This window comes from Choristoneura fumiferana, chromosome 15, assembly GCF_025370935.1.
Source record: "Choristoneura fumiferana chromosome 15, NRCan_CFum_1, whole genome shotgun sequence".
Taxonomy (NCBI): Eukaryota; Metazoa; Arthropoda; class Insecta; order Lepidoptera; family Tortricidae; genus Choristoneura; species Choristoneura fumiferana.
Window position 1 is genome coordinate 14185604 of NC_133486.1, and position 11067 is coordinate 14196670.

At 41.3% G+C, this 11067-nt stretch overlaps 2 protein-coding genes across 2 annotated transcripts; both read left to right on the top strand.

Moving 5' to 3' along the window:
* Positions 1 to 2067: 2067 nt before the first annotated feature.
* Positions 2068 to 3304, top strand: LOC141435634 (uncharacterized). The gene is made up of 2 exons (XM_074098375.1): positions 2068 to 2605; positions 3192 to 3304. The coding sequence occupies exons 1-2, from the start codon at positions 2156 to 2158 to the stop codon at positions 3207 to 3209; spliced, it is 468 nt and encodes a 155-aa protein (XP_073954476.1). The 5' UTR covers positions 2068 to 2155; the 3' UTR covers positions 3210 to 3304.
* Positions 3305 to 5217: 1913 nt separating this feature from the next.
* LOC141435910 (uncharacterized) lies at positions 5218 to 8058 on the top strand. Its single transcript, XM_074098749.1, has 3 exons — positions 5218 to 5311; positions 6350 to 6522; positions 6625 to 8058. The coding sequence occupies exons 1-3, from the start codon at positions 5218 to 5220 to the stop codon at positions 8056 to 8058; spliced, it is 1701 nt and encodes a 566-aa protein (XP_073954850.1).
* Positions 8059 to 11067: the final 3009 nt, after the last annotated feature.

Consider the following 11067-nt stretch of genomic DNA (forward strand, 5'->3'; position numbering starts at 1 on the left):
TATACAGTTTCTATATCGCTTAGTGTATGGAAATATTGGTAGAGCACAATTAAAAAATAAAAACTATGAAACAATGAGGTACGGTTCAGTCAAACTGATTTAATCATCTGTTAAAAGAATCGATATCATTTTAGTTGACACTGGTATTGGAATGAGATAGGATATTTTTAAATGTTGCGTAATTAAAATGTGCTTACATAGACTATATCACTGCTCTGTTTTCATCTGTGCATCAGCTGCAAGGCTTTTAAATCATAATATGCTTGGGTATATAAAATATAAATAAATGAATTCAGGTCTTTTAATAGTGCTAAGTACTTAAAAAAATGTAATAGGTATTTATAAAATGGGCAGGTATCTACTTATAATTTAATGTCAATTATTAAAATTTTAATTTACATACTTATTTATTCATTTTATTATTGATGTTGTATAGAGGATTGGAGATTCCTGTGAGAATTGACGTGAGTTGGCTTAGCCCAGTTTTTATTTTGTTAAATTGTAATTTATTTAAACGCAATTAGTAGATTTTCTGCATGATTACGAATCATGATTCAATACTTAATTAAATGAAAAGTGCTAAATATGTATATTAAATAGTTAATTTTTGAAGGACTTTAATTCATGAGCCAACATGGAACCATTTCACTGTAAACGCGTCGTAGTGACATCGCATTAATTAACAAGAAAAATCGTAATGACTTTTCCTTTGAAAAGGTTCCATGGTTGGTCATGAATTAAAATCCTTGACCGTACACGATAAGACATAATAAATAATCTAGAATAGCAGATCAAAAAACCAAAGAAAAAGAACTTGCTTTTAAAAACTTCTTATCGAATTGTAAACACGATTTGTAACTAACGAACTCAAAATAGATTGCCCTAAAACTATTTTCCAAAACACCTACGAGCCGACGATTTCACTGCAATTACTACCAAATTAACCCCATACGCTAATTTTGTTCAAACGAGAACAGCGATAGCCAGCCTTTACAAAAGTTAACTAAAACTAGTTTTTGAACACTCACCATGAACCCCCTAATCCGACGGCATATCCTCAACACATGCGTCACTTTGGTATCACACACCACAAAACTTTGCGTCCACCGCGGAGCGCGACACACGATCGAACGCCTCGGCTTCCAGCCAGCGTATGGAGCTAAGCGCGTCCCCGCTCCCCGCAATCCCATAAAAATATTTATGTTCCTCCCGTATTGCGTTATACATAATTTTTTTATCTTATTGAATTTATAAAAATCTCCGAGCTTGTTTAAAAAGTGTATCATTAAAAAAAATTGGAAAGACATTAATTACGTGGCAGATTTTTGAAATAGAGTATCTAGTAGAAAATTAGAGCCAAAGTTGTTAACTAACTAGTCAAAAGTTTTTTAAATTAAATATTTTTCTGCAGCAATATATAGATTGAGTAGGTACCTACTTTTAAGTAGGCAATTTTGGGTGTTTTGATTTGAGAATCGGTCTTTCGTTGCCGCATGGCGTTAAAATTGACTTTTAACATTTTGCTGTTTGTCCAAACAATATGTGATTATTAAACGCGTTATGTACAAATTAAGTGTTATCTATAATATCTGAAAACCTGAAAGTATCTTGTTTAGAACTGAGAGCTGAATCGATTACAAAATTCTTTGAAGCAGGTGGTGTGGTTTTTATTTTGTGGCTAGTCTAGAAAAAACAGCGCAACTCATTCTTAACTAAATTCCTTTGCATGTGTAAGTAAGTTATGTTCAATTTCAATATTAAATGTGTATACAATAAGCTGTTTGAAGCAGCAAAAGGGAAAGAAGAATGTCAAAAATAACAACTTGTATTATTCTAGGACAGGATTAATTAAAGCGAGAAAGGTTCGCCAAAGTGTTTAATGGTGAGTGCAGACGTGGATGGAAAGCATTTGCGAGGGTAACATGTTTATTGTACTGTTTTTGATCCACATTTTTAGGGAAAATTTTGTTATTCCGCTTGTGGAGGTTTGCAGTTTAGGTTTTATACATAGTATTTGTTAGTTTTTCTCTATGGGCTTGTGACGGGAGTAGATTTTGTTTTATTGACATTATAGTAAGATTTTGCCAAAAGCAGTCGCTTTTATTTTAAATACAGTCCTATCCACTACATTTATGGTCCATCTCCCGCGATAATAATGAACACGCGATCAAAAACAAAGCGGCTGTTGACACCAGCAAAATCCGCTCGCGTATCGGTATCGCGCTCGGACTCTGGAGCGCCAGCCGCGGGTGGGCTCGGTCGGTTCACAAACTTGGACCCCATCGCGACCGTAGCCACTGATACACCCGTAGCGCCCATTTCCAAGAGTCCCGAGACGCCTCGCGAGTGCATTGTTGAACAAAGTAATGTTCCTCTAAGTTCCAGGTCACATGCGTCGTCTTCGCGATCGTCAGCCACAATAAAGGCTCGTCGACTGTCCATGGAAGCCCAATTGGCGCGCCGTAGTATGGAACGTGAGCAGCAGTTATACGAACGTAAACTCAACCACGAACGTAAGCTTCTCGAAGAAATGCAGCGAGTAGAAAAACTTGAGGCGGAGGCATCACTCGCAGCACAGGAAGTGGAGGAACGATCCACTCGTACGGTCAGTCAATCTTTTTCACGCACTGCGTCATGGGTCCAGGATAACCATTGCAACCGCCCGTTTGACGAAAAAGTCGATACGGATGTGAAAAATCTCATATCAATGAAAGCGGACCTCGCTATGGTTGGTGAGAGAAATAGTAGCTTAGAACGTAATTACGCTTGTCCGGAAAACGTAAATAATCCAAGTGTACCACTTTTCTCACGAGATCTTAATACTCGTCATGGTTTTCACACGATCGCGCCCATCCAATCGCACCGCGATTGCGCAAATTGTAAAGCTGAAAATCATGAAATTCAGGATCAAACTTATACTTACAAAAAACCAGTAAGTTTTAAAATTCCTCTAAATGAAAAAACAAATTTATTTCAAAAAACACCGTCAAATAATGCGCTGTCATTTACACGACCGTCAGAGAACACAAACAAAAATGACTTATATTCGCTGTCAAAACAGCCAGAACTGAATAATTATTCTCATAGATGTTCACATAAACTTGAACTCACTCCGTTTAGCGGTAAAACTACAGAGTGGTTGATGTTCAAGCGTATTTATCGTGATACTCAACATTTGTTTACACCCGTAGAAAATCTTGTGCGTTTGAGCGGCGCGCTGCGCGGCCAAGCCCTCGAGAGCGTGTCATCGTTGCTATACACAGCCGAGCGACCTGAAGAAGTGCTCGACATGCTGGAGCAGACGTTCGCGCTCCCGAGATGGTTGTGCTGAACGAGATTGCTGTGGTACGGAATCTCCCAAAGATAAGCTTTGATCAGAAAGAGTTGAATCAGTTTGCTTGTAGATTGCGTAACTGTATAGCAGTAATTAGAAATTTAGACCAGATTGAACATGTCTATTCTGTAGAGTTGTTTCATTCGGTATTGAATAAATTGACGCCAATCTTGTACAGTCAATGGAAAGATTATGCGTATCGCAGCGATCGATCTGTACCGAAAATAATACTTTTGTCCGAGTTTCTGGACATTGAAGCTGTCAAACACAATCGTTTTGGTTTAATACCTGACTATACCAAACGGCCTGGTATTAGTACATTCATGCCCTTTGTAGGTAGGCGGCATGGTACAGTCGGCAACAATTTTTCACACAACTTTACACGACGTGAAAATATTAATGTCACATCTGCACGTAACACAAACGCCGAACTGTGTGCTTATTGTAACAAGAAACATAAACTGGCTGATTGTAAGGATTTTATTTCTCTTACGTTAGATAATAAGTGGCTTTGGTTGCGAGATGCTAAAATATGTTATAAGTGTCTGAAATCTAAGTCACACCGTTGGAGGACTTGCAAGATTGGTCGTTGTGGTGTCGACGGGTGCGTGCGTTTCCATCACCCGCTCCTGCACTCTGCGGCGTCACCCCACGTGCCCCGCGCCACCGACGAGTCTCCGTCTTCTTCCTACAATGTTGTGACTGAACACCAAGGCACTGATAAAACTGTAACCGTTTCTAATGTCACTGAATCACACACAAGTGACGAAATGTTCACACCTATGTCTCAAGTATTTTTGAAAATAGTTCCTGTGCAAGTGAGCGGTCCACGTGGAAACTATGACACTTTTGCTTTGCTTGACTGCGGGTCCACAGCAACGTTGATCGATTCGGAGGTGGCCCGTCACATTGGTGTGTCCGGTCCCGCGGAGTCTATCAAGGTTGATGGTGTAGCTGGCATGTCAACACACAAACCAATTCAACTTGTGAATTTTTCTATCAAGGGCAAACACTGTGCCGAGATATATTCAGTGAGTAACGCTAAGGCTATGGATTCACTGTCGCTGTTTACACAAACTATCAAACCAGATGACATCTCAAAATATCTACACTTGTCAGACTTAGTTGCTGATCTTACACTAACCAGTGCAACGCCAAAGATACTGCTCGGTGCAGAGCATTGGTACCTTACTATAAGTCGTGAAGTTAGGGAAGGTTCAAAAAGTCAACCGGTTGCCACTCGCACACTTTTAGGTTGGGTTTTACACGGCAGGTCCAGCAGCTGGACTAAGCCTGTGCATTTCATAAACCACACAGCGATCAAAGACGACCAAGACTGTAACCTAGATGAAATCGTGAAAGATTATTTTCGCCTTGATTCCATAGGTATCACAAAACTTGAAAACACATGCTCTACGGAGGATAAACACGCTTTAGAGATTTTAGAGTCCACTGCCAAACGTTTGCCGTCAGGTAGGTTTGAAGTTGGTCTATTGTGGCGTAAAAACAACCCTAATACACCTGACAGCTATCCCCATGCACTGTCGAGGTTCCTTGGTTTAGAAAGGCGCATGGCTCGAGATGCCGAATTTAAAAAAGACTATTGTAATTTTATTAACAACATGATGACAAAAGGTTATGCAGAAGAGTGTACGAAAGATACATACCATGGTAGTGTCAATATGAACGAAACACACACACCTTTGCGCTGGTATTTACCACACTTCCCTGTTATACATCCTCAAAAGCGTAAACTAAGAGTTGTCCATGATGCAGCAGCAAAGACCTCGGGAGTCAGTTTAAACTCGCTTCTGCTCCCTGGGCCTGATCTTTTGCAGTCATTGCTGCACATATTGTTTCGTTTTCGCGAAGGTTACGTCGCGATGACTGCTGACGTTAAGGAAATGTTTCCGCAGGTCAGGATTAGGATGGAAGACCGTGATGCTTTGCGGTACATTTGGAGGGAGGATCCCAGCTGTGAGTTGAAGGAATACAGGATGACTTCTGTCATTTTCGGTGCGGTTTGCAGCCCGTGTACTGCTCTTTACATTAAAAACCGTAACGCCCAAGAATTGCAGAAGTCATACCCTGCAGCAGCAAAAGCCATCGTTCATGAGCATTATATGGACGATTATTTAGGCAGCCTTGACGATGTGCGCGAAGCCACTCAACTTGCAGCTGACATAGTCACAGTACACAAGGCGGCCGGTATGGAGATGCGAGCTTGGATTTCTAACATACCTGCCGCACTTGCAGCCGTGCCTGAAGACTTACGAGCCTCCCCACCTGTCAATGTGCACGTAGGCCCTGACGCTTTTGTCAGGACTTTAGGACTTATATGGCATCCTTTGAATGACACCTTTGGTTTTAGGATTGGGGCTCCAATTCCTGAGAAAGCGAAATTAACTAAGCGAAAAGTATTGTCATGTTTAATGTCCGTATATGACCCTCTTGGTCTTTTAACTCCGCTGGTCATTCAAGGACGTATTTTATTCCAACAAACATGGCGAACCGGTCTTGATTGGGACACCGAGTTGCAACCAGATGCAATTCAAAGATGGCTGTCTTGGTCTCGTCAACTAGCTACGATCGCAGATCTCAAAATTCCACGCTGGTACAGATGTGGTTTTCAAACTGAGTCGATCATTGACAGACAGCTCCATGTATTTGCAGATGCAAGTGAGGAGGCATACTCATGCGTCGCATACTGGCGTTTTACATTCATGGATGGCTCGGTGAAGCTGTCTCTCATTGGTGGAAAGGCACGCCTTAGCCCTCTTAAACCCGCATCCATACCACGTCTCGAGCTCCAAGCCAGCCTGATTGCAGCTCGTTTTGCCAATACTGTGTGTACCGGACATAAAGTTCACCCGGACTCAATTTATTTATGGTCTGATTCCAGCACAGTTCTGAGTTGGATTCGCAGCGATGCGCGTACATTCAAACCATTTGTAGCAAATCGTGTGGGTGAAATCACCGAAATAACAAATGCCAATAGTTGGAAATTTGTTCCAGGTGTTTTGAATGTCGCAGATGACGCGACAAGACTTAAGAATCGCGACATCGACTTATCGCGATGGTTCTCTGGACCTGATTTCTTACTTCTGCCGTCCAGTGAATGGCCTAAAGAACCATCGATGCCTGAAGCTACATCCATCTTGGAAGAGTTGAAACCTTCTAAGGTGCATGTAGGACTAACCCATCTGGTTACACCTTCATCGGTTTTGCCAGATCCCTCACGTTTCAGTGAGTGGTTACGCCTGATTCGTGCAACTGCACGCGTTTTTCAGTGCGCCAACAAGTTTAGATCCCTTTTGGCACATAACAGCCCAAATTCTAAAACTATTAACAACAGTTCTCCATTTAAGCTTACACCGCTGTCCGCTATGGAGATACAGAAGGCTGAAATCGCCATTCTCCGAAAGGCTCAGACAGACTCATTCAGCGAAGAAATCTCTTTGCTTCGTGATAGCAAGCCTTTGCCAAAATCCAGCAAGTTGAAATCTCTCTGCCCGATTTTCGATGAAGATGGCCTACTCCGACTGGACAGCCGTATTAAGCATATGAAGAACACCGATTACGCCACTACTTCTCCCATTATTCTGGATGGCCGACACCCAGCTGTTCGACTTCTCGTTCATCATTACCACGTGCAAGCTGCCCACGCTTTCAACGAATTGGTCACAAATGAGCTCAAACAGCGATTCTGGATTTTTCGTTGCCGCAGCGAAGTGCGCATGGCCTCAAGAAGATGCACCTACTGTACCAAAAGAAAGGCAACACCACATATCCCACCAACCGGCGACCTGCCAGATGTGCGTCTGGAACACCATCAGCGCCCGTTTACGAACACTGGCCTAGATTACTTTGGTCCCGTCGAGGTCTCCATTGGTCGGCGCAGAGAAAAGCGATGGATTGCTCTTTTCACTTGTATGACGACACGAGCAGTCCACCTCGAGATTGTCACGAGTCTCTCAGCCGATTCTGCCATCATGAGCATACGTCGTTTTGCTGCACGTCGAGGACTTCCATCTAAAATTCTCTCCGATAATGGCACGTCGTTCGTCGGAGCTAACAGACAAATGTGCGAGTTCTACAGCGATGGCGTCCAAGATTTCGCCGCCAGCAAATGCATAGAATGGTGCTTTATTCCTCCTGCGGCACCGTTTATGGGAGGCTGCTGGGAAAGACTTGTGAAAACAGTAAAGTCCGCTCTCCTTGTAACATTAAAAGAACGATCCCCAAGAGAAGAGCTGCTACACACCTTACTTTTAGAAGCAGAAGCTCTAGTGAACTCTCGTCCCTTGACATACGTCACCGAAAACGGACAGTACGAGAGCCTAACTCCGTTCCATTTCCTGATCGGCACCTCTTCAAACCAGCAAACACCGGCCCGATTAAACGATGGAGCATTCTCATTGAGGAAAGAATGGCAAAAGGTTCTTCGACTTTCTGAACATTTTTGGTGCAGGTGGCTTAAGGAATATCTACCTAGTCTGAGGCCAAAGAAGAGCACAGGGAGCCAACATGAAAATCTTAAAGTAGATGATGTTGTCTTGGTGGTTGACCCAGATATGCCGCGAGGAGTTTGGCCGATGGGGCGCATAGTGGAAGTATTTCCGGGCAGAGATGGCATTGTGAGAGTCGCTGACGTTGCTACCAAAGGGGGCACGCTGAGAAGACCCGTCAGGAAGCTTGCTCGGTTGCAGACTGTAGTTGTGTAGCTGCGCTACACGGGGGGGATGATGTGGAGGTTTGCAGTTTAGGTTTTATACATAGTATTTGTTAGTTTTTCTCTATGGGCTTGTGACGGGAGTAGTTTTTGTTTTAATTGACATTATAGTAAGATTTTGCCAAAAGCAGTCGCTTTTATTTTAAATACAGTCCTATCCAATACACCGCTAACAAACTATGGTGTTCATTAGTTTGGGAAAATAATTGAATGTTGCATGATTTGAAATCTTGAAAGAAAAGACAAAGTTTCATAAAGAAATCCACGAATAGATCGACTTGCTTAAAAATATTCTTTCCATTACTATTGCCACCTGACTGAATCTTTGCATCTCGCTATTTTGGCATGGTGAGCCTATAAACTTTAATACTCATCACAAATAAATTAAGATATTCGGTTACAAATCCCGACTGTATAATTTGAATCTTCTAAATTGGTAATCTAAGAAAGGACGCCCCAACGCCACTGTGAATTTCTTTCACCGAGGATTTCAGAGTAAACTTTCAATCAAAATCTCGCGTTTCTAACAAACAAGGTTTTGCGAGCCCAAGACGCTGCGTCGACGCGTCTTTCAAGCTCCCAAATAATACGTTTAATACATTATGAGTATTGGAAACTGGTGCACAATACATGTGCAAGACAGTACGATAGTATAAATATATCGACGATTTAGAGATTTGTGAGAAACGCTAGAAGTCTTTGAGATGTGGAGGAGAATGGAAAGAAATAGCTGGTCAGAAAGGACAACCAACGAAGAGGTGCTTACCATGGTCAAAGAAAAAAGAACAGAGACTATCAATTCCTTTAGTGCCTCCGCTAGCTGACGCGGATTACCCGGAACGGACGCCCGTCTATTAAGAAATTGTATGAACAACGCTCACTGAAAAGGGAAATATGATAGGACACTTGATACGACACGACAGTTTTTTTTTAAACCTGCTGGAAGGAAAAGTAGAAGTTATTTTTTTGTTATTGATTGCTCCAAATCTTGCAAGAGATTTTGTTCATGTAGGCATTGTTGGAACTGTTCTTAATATATATAAGTTAATGCGTCTACTGCAATAATTATTCGCGATGGACTTTTATATTCTTTAAAAACGGGCAAATGATTATTTACGTTTTTTTAAGAAAATAAAAGTCCTATCACGAATAATTATTGCAATAGACACAATTAACCTAAATTAAGAACAATTCTATCAGACCACATTTATAATTTTCATTTAGTTTTTATGGAATAATCAAGAAAAACTAACAAAAATGCAACGTTGCCGGCTCAGCAGGTATAAGCGCTCTTAATTGGGATTTTTTTCTAACAAAAACTTGTGCAAAAGTTCTACTGAAGATTTCTTACTGTGACACCTTGCCAAGGACTCGGCTCGATCTCGTATGCAATAAAGTTGTTGGAAAGGAAAGGTAAGAGGGAATGTAAATATGCAAATTGAGACCGCGCCGTTATGTGATTGATTGACTGTTCGATCCTTCATTTCCCTGTTTGTATTTATGAATGGAATGAGAATTCGCGTGTTTTGTTGTGGTTTTTGTTACGGAGTCGTGGTGCATTTGTCTTGTTACAAGTTTTGTTCGTGTTGAGGTAAAGTTTTCAACGTCAAAGTCAAAATATTCAATTTAGGCACTTATGAATGTCGAATAAAATCTACCACTGGTAGTTTGGAATTTTCTCCCTCCACGGTTTACGAAAATCACTTACGTGTTATTTTAAAAATATTAAACTACTTGTTTACAAAATTTCATCTGACCGATTATAACACTGAAATGGTCGAAGTTTTCGTTTTGTAAAGATTTAGAAGCACACACACAATCATAAAATTTTGCATTAAAATTATTGCTAAGATATAGGATGTGAACGTTAGTACGGGGTGTTAATACCGACCCTGTTTTTCGTGTACACGCCCATAGAAACTAACATGAGCTTTTAAATATGGGCGTGTACACGAAAAATAGGGTCGGTATTTCCATGTCGGTATTATCCGGGTCGGGAAAAAGTGGCACCCGTTAGTACGTGTGTGTGTGTGTGTGTGTGTGTGTGTGTGTTGTGTGTTTATTCTCACCCCGATAAAATTCTAGTTTCACCCAGCGCATTTTTTGATTTTTTGTTTCTATTGGCTGTACAAATTGACACGTGACCGACATGCTTCAAATAGTTTTCATACCGAAAAATCGTGTTGCACGATATAAAATGGAAGGCATTTCTGGGAGAGGCCTCTTTTGGGTCATCGAACTCCTGAATTCTACACGGAGAATGTCTAACGACAACACTCTAACGAGTTGACGACAGTCATAATATTAGTGATATAAAATTATTTATAAAATTAAAAAAAAATCAGATGTGCCGGACAGAATTCGAACCCGCATGTCCTTGTGAAATTCACAAAGTGTGCTACATTGCACCCACCAACTTTTTAAAAACATTTGTTTTATCTATCACAAGTTCCAAAAAAACTCTGCAAGATGTTCAGCCGAATTTGCCCACAAACTTGTTAATTTACCGAATAAATTTTGTAACACCATCATCTTGCTCGGTTCTGCCGTGAAGCAGCAGTGCTTGCATTGTTGTGTTTCGGCGTGGAGAGTAAGACATCCGGTGAAATTACTGGCACTTGAGGTATACCATCTTAGGCCTCTAGGCTGGCAACACATCTGCAATACCCGTGGTTTACCATCAGGAGGCCCACTTGCTCGTTTTCCATCCGGTCGAATAAAAAAAAACATGTGTCGTTCATTTCCACTGGGAACACGCAGCGTCACATAAGATAATTTAGTTTAGTCCAACGTATATTTTCGATAGTTTTTATGAAGTCGACACATTTTTCTGCGAAACGATCGTTCGATCAAACAATACATCGGACAATCGATAGCTTTTTCAATATAGCTCACTCGTTCCAAAATACCTTCACGTATCTTTGACACACCTCTAGTTCACCTCACTTATCTATCTGCTGGGTGCGAAGGTCACGGAACCCTTTACTTGACCTCATTTGCT